This window comes from Strix uralensis, chromosome 21 (assembly GCF_047716275.1).
Source record: "Strix uralensis isolate ZFMK-TIS-50842 chromosome 21, bStrUra1, whole genome shotgun sequence".
Lineage (NCBI taxonomy): Eukaryota > Metazoa > Chordata > Aves > Strigiformes > Strigidae > Strix > Strix uralensis.
In genome coordinates this window covers 4,506,187-4,524,683 of record NC_133992.1, presented here as the reverse complement: position 1 = coordinate 4,524,683, position 18,497 = coordinate 4,506,187, and the positions used below count along the sequence as shown (strand labels likewise).

Here is an 18,497-nt window from a genome sequence, read left to right as displayed (position 1 = left end):
GTTCCCACAGCAACTGTAACTCTCATCTCTTGTGCGTGTGTTACACTTTGCAGGACTGTATACGCTATTAAATTTATGCCCCATGCGTGTAGTTACGGCATGGCAAGCAGAGCAGCTTCCCAGGACAGATCTGCATGGGCCTGGTGGAGGGATCCTGCAGGAACCCTTCCTTTTACCCCCCTGGGCCAGATCCTGCACTCCTTTGCACCCGTGTAAGCCCATTCAGAGAGGGTAGTTTATAGGTGCTGTCAGCAGGGCAGAGTTAAGTGACACAGTTGTGATAACAGCAACAACAGAAGACAGTGCCCCATCATCACTGGAGCTCAGTGATGCTGCAAGAGCCATGGAAAGAGGGAAAAAAAGGCATAATAGAGTTCTCTTTGGGCCACAATTCAAGCAGCCATCCCTGCTCGGCAAAGCGCTGAGGCGTGTGCTATAGTCTCATGGACTGTAATGGGAATTAAACACATACTTAAAGTTAAGCGTGTGGTTAAGCACCTTGGTGAAGCAGTGCTTGAATGGGGATTTGAAGCGTACAGGGAGAAAAATGCTGTATTTTTTAGTAGATTTGCCCTGTATCATTGCTGTCTTTTATGGAGAGGTGAGGTCGAGTGGTTTTGAGATCAGGACCGGGTCCAGATTTCTTTGGAGTACTATTTTTATTTTTTTTTCTTAATCCTGGTGTTCATCTCTTCCTTGCTAGCCTTCATGCTGGCTTGCTGTCTGTCCTTGGTCTCATCCTCATGCTCTACCTCAGTTTCCCTGCCTGTTGCTCACCTGCCCATGGGCTCATTTACTGACCCGTTTACTGACAGTGTGTGGGGGCACGTGTCATCATAGGGTGGTTGTGGTTCATGGACAGGGGCAGGCAATGCACCCTCCAGACAAAAGCTGCCTGCTCTCAGGAAGGGCAGTGGGCAGGACCCCTGCATCCCCACACCATTTTGGGCAGGAGACCTCCAGTGACCGAGATGTCCCAGCTCTCCTGGGAGCATCACGCTTTTTGCCATTATGTTTCTCCTTGAATGATCCTTGCTGCAAGTCAAGCTCCCAGCTTATTGTGCCACCCATGCAGGAAGAGAGTAAGCATCTTCCCATCCCTGGTTTCCATTGTCACATCCCTTCTGCTGGCAGAGGCTGTGTGAGGACCAAGCAGGCTTGGCCAGGTCTATGCCTGCAGGAGCATCTCCCGAAACAGGTTCCCAGCGCCTTCCCAAACTCCAGGTGCTGCTGCTCCATTTCTGTCCATGAGCCCTGCTTGCATTCTTGTAGGAGATGTGACTGCTTCCTGCAAAGCCTATTTCCCAAAGCCCCATTTCTCTCCTTTCCTCTCCGTGTACGCATTCCGTTGGCTCTGATGACTCCTCCCTGCCCTCGAGTGTGGTGTGTGTTAGTGGACTGGGTGATCCGGGGCCTCTTTCCCCTGCCTATTTCCTCTCACCACAAAGCTGAAGGGATGTTGATATTTCTGGGACCTCTTCTGCCTTTTTAGACTTGGTTGGGATGAGCCAGCGTGTATGGGTACAAGAGAGAGAGGATGGAGAGGCAGACAGAGGTGCTGTGGGTGCAGAAACTTTGATTTTGCAGGAAACAGCCAAAACTCTCCCATCACGGGCATGACAGCCAGAGGCTGGTGTTATCCCTGCTCTGGGGAAGAGCACGCTGTATAACATGCTTTCCTCATCCTGCTGTTTCTTTAAAGCTGGAGGAATCGCGTGCCATGTCCAGGTATGTCCTGCGTCCCGGCAGGGCAAGGGAGCAGCAGGGTGCAGGGAGGTCGTGCTAAACAGTGGCAGTGCGCAGGAGAGGGAAGGCTCTGAGAGATGTCTGCGGAGATCAGCCTTATTTTTCATCGTTAATGATCTGAAAGAAGGTGCAAACAGCATATTAATTAAGATTTGCAGAAGAAATATTTAAATTGAGAGGTGCAGCAAAGAGAAAAAGAGCAATAAGGCACAGGAGTCCTAGGGAGGAGCTGGTGTGGTGCAGAGGTTTGATCTGGAAAGGGAAGCAGCAGACACTGTGCAGTCCAGCATAAATGTGTTTTTCTTCCAAAGTTGTCCCAAGTGCGGCTTTGTTCAGGTGTGGGCGTGGGGGTGCTTGGCACAGGGTCTGGCCTGGCGAAGGGACCTGCTGGCAGAGCTGGGAGGGAGAGGATGGACAGGTCTGGAGCTGCCCCCAGCCAGCCTGGTCACCAGTGGGTGTCATTGCTGAGTTCTGCTGTGGCTGGGAACACTGATTGCCAATTAGCAGACACTGTTGTAACAGCTAACACGGATGATCCCAGCTCCGCTTCTGGTTGCGGTTTGCCCTGGGACATGGCTTTGGAGGATCTGTGCCCAGGAGCAAGCCTCTGCCTGGTGAAATGGCATTTATAGGGTCTCTGTGCTGCCATTGGCCATCGCTTTTAGTTAAATTAATTAGAAATCTGTTAGCTCAAATTATAGCATGGCTAAAACCTAATGCAAATGTTTGCTACACCCGTTCATTGAGCATTGCTTTATTATATCCCTCAGCAAAGGCTGAGGCGAGCCAGGAGGGGTTTGTGTACCGAGCTGTGGAGGTCTGAGGTTTGGTCCATGCTGGTGGCATCTCCCCCTTCGGTGTGCTGTCAGGTGGACGTGCCTTACCTGCCCTCTTGCGTCCTGGGTCTGGTGGTGCTTTCTGCATCTGGGTTGACCTGGGAAGGGACGAAATGCTTAAAAGAGAGGTAGGATGCTATGGAGCTGAAGTGTGGGAAAGACAAAAGAGTGTGGGAGTGGAAGAGCAGAAGGGACTTTGGGGTCGTCTGCTCTACCCTCCAGTGCCGTACAGGGTGCAAGAGCTCCCTGAAGCCTTTATTTCTCATTTGAAATAAAGCATAACTTTTCAAAAAGCATCCAGGCTTGATTTTAGGGAAAAAAAAAAATGACAGTGATGGATGATCCACTACAACCCTTGGTAAATTGTTCTAGTGTTTAATTACCTTCATGGCCAAAAAGAAAAGAAAGGAATAAGTACACAGTGTGAAGAGCTCTGAGAATTATGTGGTTATTGCTGATACCTATTTGCTTACTGTGGTTTGCCTGCTGGAATGCAGGGCGATGTGATGCTCCAGTACTGGGGTCCCGCTCGCCCCAGCTCTCTGAAGCTGCAGGGTGCAATGGGGGGGGTCTTTGTGCAGGGTTTGTGCTGGGCAGAGCCCGGCTGTCCCGTGGGACTGTACTTGGAGCGATGGCCCCAGGCTGCGAGAGCCTTGTTTCACCCAGCAGCAGGTCAGTAGTGATGGGGCTGGTAGTCAGCACAATGTGGGACAATAGTTGGTTTTGGATGTCATGCAGGAGCAATAGTGGCTTCAAAGTTGGAAAAGAAATAGGGATATTTTTTCCCCCAGGGCAAAACCTTGTATCAGTGTTCAGAGGAAGCAGCAGAAGGGGTTCAGGTCAGTGCCAGGCTGAAAGCTGTGCTGTTCTGCTCTGGTTTTGCTTTGGAAGAGATTCTTTGGTGTAACCAGTCTGCCCAGCCCAAACCGTGTTCTCCACCAGCCTGGGGCCTTCTTCTGCGACTTCAGCCCTTTTTGACCTGGTGGCTGGCAAGACTCTTAGGGCTTTCTTAACAGCTGGGCTGCGTCGCTGCAGTTGCGCTGTGTTTGACGGCAAAGGTGTGGGGCTGGAGGGGTCCTGTGGGCAACCACGCCACGTCCACCCAGCTGCGGGGAGCAGAGCTGACAGGCCAGAGTCAGGAGAGGCAAGAGCCTCTTGTAGGGAAGTTTGCCCAGACCCCAGAGGAGCAGCAGGACTCCCTTGTCTTTCACCACTTTGGTACAGAAGGGTGGTGGCTTGTGTTCAGAGAAGCACATGCATCCTCTTATGCTCAGAAATTGTTCAGCATCTCAGATGGATGCCCAAACAGTGATCGCCCTCCAGGTCGGCAGCCTGGCAGCCTTCATAATTTATATGAGTGCCCAATCTCTTGTGCTTTGAGGTGGCTTCTTCCATCGGTTTTCCTTCTGTGCTCCAAGTAAGCCCCAGCCTTGCTGCTTTCTAGCTTCAGCTGAAGTTTGCTCCAGTGCCACGAGTTCTGCAGTTGTGCACACACATGGGTTGTCCCCACCAGCCGCCTTCTCCCTCTTCCTCCTCCTCCTATCCCTCCTCCTCTTCTGTGGGTCTCGGCAACCCTCTGGCCATGGCGGCTCCCTCTCGGCCGGTGCAGGGCACGCCGGAGCGCAGCGGGAAGGACATTACGCGGGAGAATATGCATGTTCACAGCTCAGAGGATTAAAGGCCCGTGTTCTTATCACTGCAGAACAGAGTATTATAAATCCAGCCTTAGAATACCAAATCCCCGTGCGGCTTGGCCATTGTTTGGGAATATTAAAAAGCTCGGAGACAGAAATAATCAGTTTCCGAATGACACATTGTCAAATAAAACATTTCTCATATTATCCCTTCCTTCCCCTTTCTCTCTCCCGCTCCCTCAGTTGGATAATTTAACATGAAAAATAGATTAAAATGAGGCTGGCTTGAATGCCTCCTAAGTTTGACTTCTTTTTTTTTTTTTTTTTTTTTTTCCCCCTTTTCCCCAGGAAGCTCTCCTGGCGTGTGTGGCGTGGTTAAACAAGCAGCTGCTGGCGCGGGGTCAGGGACGAAAGGAGCATGTTGAAACCGAGCTGCCTGCTATGAGCCCATGAGTGCTCACCCCAGGGGCTGGCATGGGCACCCCAGCCTTTCCCAGGCAGAGAGGGGGTGTCTCATCGCCAAAGGGTGCGGGAGCTGTGGCCGGGCTGGGCTGGGCTGGGAGCTCTTGTCTTCCTTGAGCCAACCCTGTTGTTCCTTAGCCGGGGTGGGGGGAACAGCATGCTAATAACCTCTGTGCCTTTACACCTTTTTGTAATTTCTCCCAAGCAGAGAGATCTTTAATTTAATATGCTGACAGGTTTATCTGCTCTAAGCCGTTTCCCGGGGGCAGATGCAAGGTGAGCCCAGCCAGGCAGGTGCACGGCCCCAGCACTGCCGCGGGTGCCTGGACCCCTTCCCTGGGTCCAGCTGGCAAAGCTGCTTCTCATGCAGAGCTTTCTCGGTCACCCTGGCCTTTTCTGAGCATCTGGGCTGTCTCCAGCTGAGCTTTTCCAGGAAGGCAAGTGCTCATGTGCCTCGGTGTGGAGTGCTCTGCCCTGCAGCCACTTTGCAGTTGCAGAGCACCCAGGCACGAGTGACATCCAGCTGGGTGGCTTGGGGGCTTGATGGTGAGGCCTTGGAGAAAGCTTTTCCCGGTAGTCATGTCCACGAGTGTTGTTCTGAAACCCTTCTGTAATGTGAGGTCCCTCGCTTTGCTGGAAGGATGCCGGCACACAAGCCAGACCTGATTTTGCAGTGTGATTCATCATGATGAAGTTCGTGACCCTGCTGTGTCCTTGTCACCAGGCCTCTCTTTTGGAGGGTCTGGTGTGCCATGGTTCCTCTTCTGCAAAGTGGGCTTCCGAGGAAATGGCCCCTATTTGGTGCCAAGGGGTGTGGGTGGCTCATGCTGGGGAGCTCCTGAGATGCTCTGGGGTCTCTGTGCATCCCGTGCTGTGCAAACCCGAGGAAACATGATTCTGCTCTTCCAGGCTGAGGTGTCCACACTGTCTCTTCCTTCTGAGCATGGAAGGCCAGGTAGGGTCCTCATCCTCCTGGTCCTTCAGGTGCTCCAGTACTGCAGGGCATGAGCCCGGTCGGCTCAGCGAGCCCTGCCCTTCTCTCACACAGAGATCCCTGAGCATCTTCTGGATGCTAAACCACCTTTCCTGATGGTGTGTATTACCTAAATTAGGGAAGTCAAGCTGAACAATGTTCTCCTGAGTCCCTGAGCCCTTCTCCCATTAGTGCCAGTTTGGGGGGAGAAGTTAGGAGACTCCTGATGGGAGGTGCTGGGCTGAGCTCCTCTCTGTGGCAGGTCGTGGTGCCGGTGTGTCTAGGGAAACGTCTCTCCTCTGCTCCTGCTCCCGAGTCCTCTCCCCCAGCTAACTCATCCTGTGTGCTGCAGTCTTCAGTGCTGCCTCTTTACAGCTGATCTTGTCTACATGTCAGAGCCATGCTCCAGGTACAGCATGGTGCCTTGTATCGAATGCAGATGAAATATTTGAATGTCTCCACTTTGTTTTTGCACGCTCTATAAAGTTCTGGGCTGTGGCATCCCCTGTGCCAAAGAAACGCCTGCCCTGCCCTGCCTGTTCCACATCATGCTGCAAAGCCCCGATTGCTCATGCTGCTCCTGATTTACATGCCCTGCTTTGTTTGTCTGCCACGGGATGAAATTGCTCTGACACTGCAGAGATTAAGAGGCTGGAAGCTGGCACACAGACAGCTCCTGCCTGCCTGGGACTGAGGGACTGTGGCTGAGCTTAACCTCCAGTGCAGCCAGAGACAGGGCTGGCCCCCTTCGGTGCTTCCCAGCCTGGCTCCCCTGGGAGGAGAGGCCGCTTCCATGGACATATAGAGATTTAAGTAGTACATTTTTTTGGTAAAGATTTTTTTTTTTTTTAATGGTAATGTAGTTGGGAGCTGTATTGAATAAAATTTGGAGGTGGGGGAAGAGGAGAGCTTTGCAGAGAAGGTCTTGGTCTGGAATACATTGTGCTGTGCCCCCAGGTCTGCAGCTGAAGTCTTGTTGAAACCATAGGCGAATCACAGCCAGAAATGATGGAGCTGGGGTAACTGTGCCCTGGGGAGCGGCGGTTGCGTGGTGCCATTTGTTGCACCATTGTTTGTGTGAAATGTTGTGTGTCTCTGCTGAGACTTTACTGCTCCCATGTTGGTGGCTGGGTTGTTTTGATGAGGTTTTTTTCTCCCATGTGGTGAGATGTGATTGCCTCTTTTCCCATCTCCCTGTGCAGGGCAGGAGGGGAAGCTTGCCCACCTCAGCGCCTGGGTGGGTGGGTGGGTTGGAGGGCTGGGTGTGTGGTAAGAACAAAGTCCCTGCGAGAGCGGGCTGAGCTGAGCTGGAGATGTCACTGTGCTGTCCCCAGCTAAAGGCCACCTCTGGCACCCTGCTCCACCTGCCCATGACGTCCCACCCCAGAGGTGGCTGCTCCATGAACCCACCCATGTGTGGTTTGTGGAGTGTTGATGAAAGGGTGCTCTGGGGTGGAAGAGGACAGGGTCCGTGGATGCTGGCTGCAGCACCCCCTGACCCACCCCTGTGCCCCACGCACCCCCTGACCCACCCCTGTGCCCCGTGCACCCCCTGACCCGTGCCCTTTGCTCTCCTGCAGGGTGGGCTGATCGCACTGCTCCTGCTCCTCTTGGTCTTCATGGTGGCTCTGTACGCCCAGCGGCGTTGGCACAAGCGCCGCCGCATCCCACAGAAGAGTGCCAGCACGGAGGCCACCCACGAGATCCACTACATCCCCTCAGTGCTGCTGGGCCCCCAGGCCCGTGAGAGCTTTCGCAACTCGCGCCTCCAGGCCCACAACTCGGTCATTGGGGTGCCCATCCGTGAGACCCCCATCCTGGATGACTACGAGGATGAGGAGGAGGAGGAGACCCCACGGCGGGCAGAGCCCAGCACCAGGGAGGATGAGTTTGGCAGCCAAGTGACACGGACACTGGAGAGCCTGGGCCGGGGCGGGGAGGAGAAGCCCGACTACGAGAAGAAAGGTTTGTGGCTTTTCTTTCTCCTCTTTCCCTCTCCCCATCCCCTGCCAGTGTGTCTGTCCTGTGCAGTATCACCTAGAGAGGGTGGCTTATCCCTATACAGCTCCTGTGGCTGGCGCTTGGCTCTCCAGGCTTTGGTCCTCAGCTGCCATCTACAAGGTGGTTTGCAGACCTTGTCCTGGAGCTGCCCTTCCTGAGAGGGGAATCGCCTCTGGGTGGTGCTGGGGAAACTGAGGCACAGTAGCTGTGAGCCTTCAGCTGTTGTTGCCAGCCCCGAGGACCAGGTCCCTCTGACTGTGCTTTGCTGGTGGTTCAGGTGCTGTAGGAATGTGTGAGCTGTGTGCTTGGGAGCTCCACAGAGATCTGGATTTGTAGGATTTGACCCGTCTCCTTTGTCAACATCCTTTTCCAAAACCGGTCTCCCATTTCCAATGTGCGCCTGCCCGGTGTGATGAGATGGGAAGCTGATGGCTCTGTTTTCAGGCTTGGTGGGATATCTGGTCCTAGCAATGGTGGAGACCGCTGTGAAACCCCCAGTGGGTTAGGGGCTGCCTGCCTGGGGGACCAGAGCTGGCATTTCCCCAGGGAGGGGAGCTGCTCTTTTGCTGTGCATGGGGCAGCACAGAGTCGTTCCTGCTGCTCCAGCAGTGCTGCTGAGCGTGTGCTCCCACTGTGCGATGGGCTCCTCAGCAGGGTGGGAATGCTGGGATTCATCCTGACTGCTTGCCGTGGGTGAGTGCTGGCACGTGTGCATTGACCAGGCCAGGCTTTACTCCCCGGGTGGCAGGGACATTCATTGCCTTGCTGTCGAGTGGGGCATCACTTCTCACGAGCGAACATGTCGGTGTGCTGGGGCTCCGTCAGCCTGCTGAGGTTGATGATCCTCAGAGAGCTGCTCCATAAAGCTATATTTTCCACTGGTGGCAAAAGATCCCCTGTGCTTTATTTTCTGAGCAATCAGACAAATGAATCTGTAGTCACCTGCAAACAAAGTCACCAGGGCTGTAGGTGTAAGGCAAGCACAGAGGAGCCCTGTGTGGAGTTGGAAATGGCAGATCAGAAAGTTCTTGTTGTGGGAAGAAGCGCAGAACTGAATCCATGTGGATCCAATGGATGGACACAGACCCCGAATATGACCCATTTCCTGCCCGTGGTGTTTGGCATGGCAGGTAGAGTGTTATGTGGCATCTGTAGGTCAGATTAGAAAGAAGCCTATACAATTCCATAAGCGTGTGTTCTGGCTGCTGCCTGTCCCTGTGGTGCTGACTGCTTGTAAGGTATAATAGTGGATAACGCTGCTGTTGTGAGGTGTAAATCCCCTGGGAGTAGCTGTGGGGAGCTGGGCAGGGAGAGCTGGGCTGGGGTGCCAGTTCCTGAGTAGGTGAGGTGCTGCGAATGCTTTGTGCCTTCCCTGAAGGCACTGGGCTGGGATTTGGAGGAGCTCTGGTCCCTTTAGGGTTTCCCCTCTCCAAAGCTCTGCCCAGCTCAGAAAAAAAGTAGTCGTGGGTTCCCTCTGGGTAAAACGGTCCAACATAGGATAGATGTCCTATTGTGACCGACACGGAGAGTAGCCACAGGTTGGACGCAAGGGGACAGGCAGATGGAGCAGAGGGGAGGCTGTACGGCCAGGGCTTGGCAGTGCTCCCACAGGCTGAGCAGCTGGGGAGGCACGTTACCAGCCATCAGCCTGTGCGGCTTCTCCTGGGAGAGGAGCAGACACCAAACCATGGGTGTCAGGTGCTGGTGGTGACTTCATGCGCTACTGAAGGCACTCAGGAGCTCTAGGAGGAGGCCAGCGCGAGAGCCTATATGAGGCAGTCTAGACTGGCTGCTCTATTCAGCTGTTCCCTTAACTGCAAATAAAACTTGTGCTGCCAAACCATGTTGTTCTGCTCTCTGCACTTGGAGGACCGTCACAGAGAGGGCCAGGCAGGGCCTGGATGCTGCCTTGCTGCCTGTGCGTGGGGATGAGGGACCACGGGCTGCATGGGTACAACTGCCTGACTCGGGGAGAATGTTTCTCCTGTGTGGAGAAGAGCAGCTCTTTCCCCAGAGCGTTTCAGCTAGTGCACACTTGATTGCCTGCATTTTTAAAGCCTGTCTCTCAGAAGATGCAACACCCACCTCTGCTTATTGAAATGTCATTAGAAGCCATTTAATATTGTTCACCTGCAATGCACAGTAAAATGCATTTGAATAAACAAAAACAAAGTACATTAGTGCTAATTGCTGAGTGACTCCAGCAGGAGCGAGGAAGGGATGCGCCGGCTCGCTCTGTGCAGGGAAGGGGCTCCTGGGGTGATGCTGGACCATCCCTCCCTTCTTCCCATAGGCATGTGGGATTCCCATGAAGACTGAGCAGTCCCTCTTGGAGCACCCATGGTGGCAGTGCTGGGGGACAGGGATGGGGATGGGGACTTTTCTCAGCTCTGTGGCAGAGACTGCGGCTCTGAGCAGCAGAGCCAGAGAGAGCCCAGATGATGTGCTGTGTCTGGAAAGCAGGTCCCTGCACTTGCGACGGTCATAAGTGGTGGCTGAGGTGGTGTTTCTTCCACCCTTAAAGTGCTTTTTACTCATCCCTCTTAAGAAGGTTATTCTGATGGTGATGGTTATTGTTGTTCAAACAAACGTGGAGGTGCCCAAGGGTCTGTCTGCCATGCTCAAGTGCTGATTGGAGCATCCCTGTTGGCATCCCCCTTTGTCTATGGCTGGCTGTTACTGGCCCGTGGTGTTAAGAGATGTTTCTCCAGGCCTCTGCTCGGTGAGAATGAACAAATGAAAGCCTTCATATATCGTAACTGAGCTACCTTTCTTATTCTTTCATATTCTCTTCTTTGTTTTGCTTTTCTATAAATTATTTAGAGTTGTATGAGTGGGGAAGACGGCAGTAACTGCATTTCAGTCCTCTTCAAAACATAATAGTAAACAAGATCTAGGGCAGAATATTAAACTATCAGAGGGCTTCAGGAATTGGCAATAAAGAGCTTCTTATACTGACTGAAAAATCCCCCCAAGCCAGGGCTGCAAGCTGCCTGCAGGGCCAGGGCTACCCCACACTGTGAGAGATGTTCACAAATGCTCCCACCAGTTCAGCTCGTGATGCTGCCGGGCTTAGCACCTTGGATTGAGGCAGGTTTGTGCCTTGCCTGGTCTGATCTTTCAAACCGTGCTGGTTCTCTGTGTATTTCCTCCCAGATGGGCACTTTTCCTCCTTGGATGAGGCTTTGCTCAAGGAGTCAAGCTATGGTATGCACTAGTTAACTCCTCTCTGCTGAAGCTGGTCAGAGCGTGGATTGCCAAGGATGAGGTGGCTGTAGTTCAGATCTAGGATTTCTAGACTAGAAATATAAATATACGTGCTGTGGGCTTTGTGCTCTGGCCTGGTTTGCGGACATGTGGGAAACACGGTGATTTGGGAGGCGCAGGATGTGCCGTGCACGCAGGCGCTTCGCCTCGCCTGCGGGCAGCAGCTGCAGCCGGGATCCCGCGGGATGTGGCAGGTGGGGTGGAGAAACTTGGCAGTTGGTATGAGCAGACACCACATACCTGGAGATCCCCAGGGGCTGGACATCAGTTCTGCTCAGGCAGGGTTTTATGGGTGGATTGAAGATGGATGCACCAAGGGAAGCCCAGCCGGAGCATGGCCCTAGCCTGAGGATGGGGTCAGCCTTCCCCCCAGTGCCCAGCTGCATGGTTTTGGTGCGATCACCAGGGCCGGGCAAGGAGCTGTGCCCGTGTCCTGAGGAGTCTGTCGGCACCCAAGGGAAAAACTCTCCCTGCTGCTCTTGCAGTTTAGTTCTGTGCTAAGGCATCAGCTGGGACTTGTCAGCGGACTCCAAACGGTATCATCACTGGGGCTGTCACTAGAGGCTCTTTCAAGTGTCACTTCACAGCATTAATTACCAGGGATGGCAAATCTGATGAAGGTGGAGCATTTCGGCTCGCCCTCCACCTGCCTGCACCACTTGCTTTCCCCACGTGCCGGGCAGTGATTGATTTGCAGGTGCTGGGTCGTGCCGGTGGCGGGTGCTTTTCATCATCTGGGATTTGTGCAACCCCACGCTGTGTGGCTGTTGGGCTCAGTGGCCCTTTCTACGAGGAAGAGTGTGGGGTTTTTCATTCCCCATGTGGAGCTTCTGGATGTATCAGGTCAGGCAGGGGATTGCACTGGATGACTCTGCTATGTACAGCCCTGCAGAATGGGAGAGAAGTCCCTGCCCGGGAGGTCGAACAGCACAAATGTTTTGCAAATTATGGGCAAGCAGAGCATGGATCAGTGAGCCAAACTTTCCTCCCAAGTCTCAGGCAGTGCTCCGCAGCAATGCGGATGGGAGGGCTGCTCCCGCGTGGTGCCGGAGCATCTGAAGCGAAGCCCAGCACAAACAAAACACAGGAGCAATGTGCTGAATAATGACATCTAGCAACAAGCGCGTCTGAGTGATAAAGTTAATGAAATTACAGGTTCTGACCTGATACCAGGCTCTGCTGTGGGTAGATAAACAGCAGGGCAAAGATGAGATGTTTATTTCTCCCTAGCTGCAGTTGTAATCTGGATGCGCTGTGCAGGGCCATTAACATTATTGCTGTTATGCAAAATTATTTTTGACTTGGGGGGGTGAAAGAAAAAAAAAGGAAAGAAAGAAAAATCCCCCAACTCCCTAGAAAATGGAAAGCTGACAAAATTAGAATTGCAGCAGGAGCATAAACTGACCTGGTGACATTGCACAGAGCCCAGATGAATTTAGACAGAAGAAAAATCCGAGGCAGTTTAAGAAGAAAAGTAGTCTTTTCTTTATTAATGTAATAAAATGAAATGGAGCAAGGAAGGAGGCAATAGCCAGGCAGTCCTAATTAGCCAGAAGGATCCTTTTGTGCTGGTGTGGAAAGAGATCTGTGCTGTCTCCTTGTGGGTTTGGGTTCTCTCTGGCAATTAGAAGGTCTCCAGAGGTTTCATGTCCCGTGGGTGTGCATGTTGCCAACTGGGGTCTGCTGGTGCGGGGTGCGGTTTCTGGGGTCTTGGTCTTTGCTCGGGAGACCCCCATATTCAATCCCAGTCCCCATGTGTACGCAGCATTCTGTGATTAAGGGGATTTGGTAAATTAGTGCAGGTGATGCCACTGTCCTCACTGCCTCTGTCCTCACTTCTCTGGGTAGTTTCCAGTCTGTGCTCCTGATGATTTCTGCTCTCCTGCTTTTCCTGAGCAGATGGCCCCAAGCTCCAGCCCTTTGGGAATTCCTAACTTGCTTTTATCTTTTAATATACCTGGCTCTCATCTTTACTGACATGGTTTCATCCTACAGTGGCAGGAGCCCGTTGCTTCTGTCCATCGAGTGCTGTTAGAGGGGGTTTGGCCCCCAGTCTGTCACAGGCAGCAGCACCACATCCCCAGAAGGCGTGCGCTGGATGCACAGAGATGGAGTTAGTAAATGAAGGCAGATGAAAATCCAGCAAGTCTGAATATGGGGTTACCGACAAGTTCCCCAACGAGAAGATTTTGCCAAACCAAATCTCCTAAGGATCAGTGAGAAGCAGAACTTCTGCCTGGTGAAAACTGAGGAGAAAATAGATGTAAGAGTTGAAAAATCGAGTATCTGCAATTCCAGTCCTGCAACAAAGGACCCATCTTTATTTTCTCAGTTTCTTTCATGTTCAAAAAGAGAACTTTTCAAGCGGGCCTTTTGTGCTGGCTTCACAGACTCTGCAGTCTGGGTATGGCCTCCAAGTCTAGACAGGAGACAGGACTTATTACTGATGGTACCGATGATTAATACCGGAGGCATATCAAAGGTGTGGTTGTGCAGTCATCTTGAATTCATATCTCTTGGACTTTCTTCTCACCTGCTGTGTTAACTTGGGTAAACCTCTGAAGTTTCTTGTACTTAATCCATGGATGCTTTTCTCTGTAGCAATAGCGAGAGGTTTTTGAGCATGCCTGAAAGATGGTCTGGCACCTAGAGTGAACCTGGAGATGTAGATCCAGCTCCACTCTGCCACTGGCTGCTTTGGTAACTCAGATCATGTCACTTAATGGTCCAGTCCTCATCTGTGAATTGGAGGTGGGAGCCAAGCCGGACAGCAGACAGGGCAGCATGAGGAAACATTGAGAACTGCTAATGTAGGGGTTGTGGTCCCAGCAGCCTCCCAGACAAACTGTGATGGGTGATGCAGTCCAGGAGAACTGTGGGAGAAGGGTTTTTGGCAGGGGAGACAAACAGCTTAGGTTTGAGATAACAGCAAAAGACAGGCAGGGGAAGGGTCCTGGTCATGAGGAGAGAGAGCTTCCTATGCCACCCACCAATGCTGGAGCATCATCTCAGTCATTGTCTTCGCCTACCAGTGAAGGCTCCTCTAGGGAAGAGGTAAGGCAGTGCTCTGGCCTGAGGTTGAGGTGTCAGGACTGGGGAAAGGGACATTTTGAGGGCTGAGATGTGGAAGAGGGGGGCAGGTAGTTAAGCTGTGCCCTGGAGTTGCTATTCATTGCAAATAGACGTTCTCTGCAGTATCTTGGAGGTGAGATTTAAAGACAGGGTATGAGTCAGAGGCGATGCCCTTGTAATGGGCAGGGTGATGGTGCTGTCCTGCGTGATGGAGAACGGAGAGCCCATGGGCAACAGAAGCGAGGTGACCGGCCTGATGTTGCCATCCCCAAGCTGACAGCCCAGCATCTTTGATGGGACATCGGTACCTGTCTGGACTCGTGGCTGGCTGTTGGCTGGGAGATCCCCGCTGTGCTGGGTTGGGCTGTCCCTGTGCTGCCGTGCCGGGGCTGGGAGCCACTCTCTGCAGCTGCTGTTCGCTCGGGCAGGCAGATCCAGTGCCACCCTGAATCCGACCATTAACCAGAGGCTTTCTGAGCCTTTAATAAATAAAACGATGGCTTAATGTTTGCTGGGGCTGGAGGCTAAAATGGGACAGTACGTCAGGCTGGCATCTGATATGTCTTGGGGCTCTGTCTTCTTTCCAGTGACCTGATGGGATCATGACCCTCTTTGTACGTGATCAGCTTTTCCCAGCTCTAATCCCCGCCAACTCCTTGTGTAATTTACAGAGACCTTTGAAAATGTATATTCATGTAGTCTGACAGTGGAAAGTGTTTTTTGCAGTCCGCTATTCCTGGCTGAAAAACCCGGCTGCAAATTTCAGCTTTAAAGAAATAATAAAAAAAAAAAGAGGCCCAGCAGGGTAGGAATCGGGTCCCAATTCAGGAAGACATTTAAGCATGTGTTTAGCTAATGTCTCTAGTTATTAGAGAAATTAAGCATGTCTTTAAGTCCAGCATTAATGAAGAGAATAGAGGGCCCAGTTGCAGAGGTTACAACGGATACACCATTGGGTCCTTCAGTTTTATGGTGATGCCAGCTCTGACTTTAATGTTGATTTGAAAATGTCCATCCCAGCCAGGGAAAAGCTTTGCTTTCCAGAGAGATAAACACAGTCATAATTAATATGACTAATTGCCTTCTGAGGTCTGAACAGAGAGCTACCAGGCTGGAGTTTTAGGTTTGTTTTGATGACCCCATCACATTGAACTGGTTGCCTCCATCCCAAATTCGTCCTCACCAACATGGGGGGAGGGAGCAACTGTCTCTTGGCCTGGTGGTCCTGTGGGACATGCTCCCTCTCCCTTACACCCCTCAAGAAAGTGGCTTAGGACAGCATCATGGACGTGCGGGACCATGCCCAGGAGGTTCTCCCCAAATGAGGCCCATGTACATTGTCCTTCCTGCCTCCCAGCAGCAGGTCAGAAGGGATGGGGAAGCTCCAGGGGGCCAGTGGCCTCTTCTAGTCCTGCATCCCCCCTGGCTGAGGGTGGTGCTCTGCTGGCACGTGCTTAATGACTAATTAAGGCTTAAACATCTCAGACCAGCCAGGACTCTTCCTGGCCCACAGCAAGCGTTGCTGTGGAGAAAAGGCTGGTAGGTTGGATTTCCCGATGTGGTTTTCTTGTTTTTCTCCCCTCTATTTGCCTTTGCTATATCCCCACTCACTAATTTCATGAGACAGAGGAGTGAAGAAGCAGATGGAAAAGCAGCTTCTGATGGTGCCGTAGGGAATAGAAGAGAAAAGGGTGTTTTAATAAGCCAGTATTTTGCTGAGCATCTCGAAGGGATGACAGTTTCATGAAGTCCCACTGGCCTATCGCTGCTTTGCAAGGCTTGGGCTGGTCTCGCTCTCATGCTACACGACATCCCGTGTGAGGACAAATACCCTTTCCCAGCCACAGCTGGGTGACTTGTGGCTCCTCAAGTCAGCAGCAGCTCTTTTAACGTGGGCTTTTGCTGGGTTTTGTGGAGCTGCTGTTGCCTGGTGGGGATGTTGTGGCAGTTTCGTGAGCAGTAGCCCTGATTCCCCAGATGTCCAAAGTGCTTTTTGTCCAGGCGAAATCACAAGCTCATGGAAGATAAGCTGTGAAGTTTTGGCTGTCCAAGAAAACAAGCCATCAGGAACTATATTTATATAAATGCTAGGCACACATTGTTCATCACTTTGTGTATCACTATGAATGTTTAATAAAGCACTACATTATTTAAGGTGTAGCTTGGTTGTAGGCCAGTTGTTGACCAGGATTAGCTTTGAGATTCTTTTACTTTTTTTTTCTTTTTTCTTTTTTTCATGATGCAAAATCTAAAAAAAATAATATGGTGTCTGTTTATTCCCCTTGGGAGACCCTGGGGGATATATTGAGTGTCCTCCCCTGGGTTTCTGTGCTGGTTTGCATCTTGCAGCTGCCTTGTGTGTAATGCAGAGGACCTGGGAGAGCTTCAGCTCTGCCCAGGGCTGTCCTTCCGTGGCATCAGCATGGAGCAAAAACCTGCCACCAGTTTCTGAAGTCAGGCTGACCAGGAGAAGAGGGTGTGGGGTCTTGGTTGAAGGAGAACAACCCCACAATATTTCTTATTTCTGCTGGAAATACATAGATGCTAATGAGCACTTGGGCAGCCCCTGGGATGCGTGGCTCAGAGCTGAGGCTGCTGCAGATCCTGTCACCTGCATGAGAGTGACGGGTTCCTCTCAGTCCATGATGCTCAGTTCTTCTTCACCTTGGCTTTTAGTGGCATTGCGGCTCTGCCGTTGGCGTCTGCGAAATGTTCTCCCCATTGGTCCTTCCCAGGCTTATGGGTTTTATGAGGAGGGGAGCAGGGAGGGCAGCTGCAGTACCAGCTCTTTGTTCTGTTTGCATGTCCTTTTCCTATCAGTTGTGTTTTACCTGGCTACAGTGCCGAGACAGTTAGTTTTGTCAGCTGACTCCTAAGGAAGATGGATCGAGGCCGGGCACCTGCACTGATATTAGGTCTGCAGGCACCTTCCAGCCCCATTTATCATTAGGCAGTGACCTACCCGAAGGACCAGCAGGAGAGGAAACTTATTAAAAAGGTGCTTCAAATCAATCCTTTCTGACGGCCCCGCTGAGTTACAGCGTTTGCTGCAACTCACCCACTGGGTCCTGCTGGGTCTGGCTGTGCTCAGCCTCACTTCTGTGCTTGCATGGCTTGGAATTGGTTTGCTTTTGATAGCCTGGGCTCTCCGGGTGTTCCCCAGCTCCAGGTCTTCTCCTGAGCCAACAAACTGGCTCTCAGCTCCTTCTTTCCTGCCTGCTGCCTGTACCCATGTGCTTCCCGGTGTGGGAGGTGTTGGTCCCTGCCACCGCAGGGCAGCTCCTTTTGGTGGCTCCTTTTGGCAGCTCTTTTTGGCATGGCTGAAGATCCTTGGCCCCATTTCCATATGGGTCTTTGGTGGTTTTCCCTCTCCTCTGGGTTGGCGTCGTTCCCTTGTTCCTCCCCAGTATGTGACACAGAGTTGCTGGTACTGTGAAAAGGTTCCTGCTGGGCAAGGGAAGTTTAATTTCCAACTGATAAATCTGTTCTGCACAGCGCAGCTAAGCAGGGAGTTGGGTGGTGGTTGAGACTGGAGAGGGGCCCCCACGCCATGTTTCCCACCCACGTTTGCTGGCTGTTGCTATTCCCTGCCCATGCCCATCCCCAGGGGTGCTGGGACTTGCTCACACTCACTTTACAGATGCCAAAGAGCTGCTGCCTCCAGGTTCATTGTCCAGCGGCAGTTCCTCGGCCAGGTGGGATGGGGCTTTCTCCTGGGTCTATGCCCCAGCTGGCTCCATGGGGTAATTTTCCCTCAGGATCTGTGGAGTTGTAGGAGATGTGCGGTGCAGAGAGGGAGCTGGAGGTCAGCACTGTGCTCACGAGTCAGCGTCTCTCCTCCACGCAACATTAGCCTGGGCCTCTTCGTGTGCCCATTAGCACCAAATCGGGAAGCTTCCTCCAGAGTGTTCTTATTTAACTTTTCAATTATTTTATAACTTGAGGACCATTAGCTGCTGCTGAGGGTCTGCCCATTTTCCCCGCTCCTCTCTGCTTGCTGCGTAAGCGAAAAAGTTACAGTGTCTCATAAAAAAAAGGTATGTTAAGGGTTTTATTAGAGCGAAGATGATGGGAAGCAGAGTCTCTGGTGTCCTGGACCTTCTCAGTGCTGGGGCAGGGGGAGATGTGACAACATTCCATGGCCAAAGGCTTTTTGTTGCAGAAGGAGAAATGGGGTAAAGGGACAAATCATAGAACGGTTTGGATTGGAAGGGAACTTTAAAGGTCATCTAGTCCAACCCCTCACACTGAGCAGGGACATCTTCAACTAGATCAGGTTGCTCAGAGCTCTGTCCAACCTGGCTTTGATCATTTCCAGAGATGGGAATTCTGGAAACGTCTATCACCTCTCTGGGCAACCTGTGCCAGTGTTTCCCCAACTTTATTGTAAAAAATTTCTTCCTTATATGTAGTCTGAATCTACCCTCATTTAGTTTAAAACCACTACCCCTTGTCCTATCAGGCCCTAATAAAAAGTCTGTTGCCATCTTTCTTATAAGTCCTCCT

The 18,497-nt window shown here is 52.1% G+C and overlaps 1 protein-coding gene across 2 annotated transcripts in view; it reads left to right on the top strand.

Moving 5' to 3' along the window:
- Positions 1 to 18,497, top strand: part of ASTN2 (astrotactin 2) — a 360,756-nt gene that overhangs the window by 85,292 nt on the left and 256,967 nt on the right. For both annotated transcript variants that reach the window (XM_074891653.1, XM_074891654.1), the window contains one exon: positions 7,232 to 7,616. In XM_074891653.1, the coding sequence (XP_074747754.1) occupies positions 7,232 to 7,616 (385 nt within the window). The remainder of the gene's footprint in view (positions 1 to 7,231; positions 7,617 to 18,497) is intronic.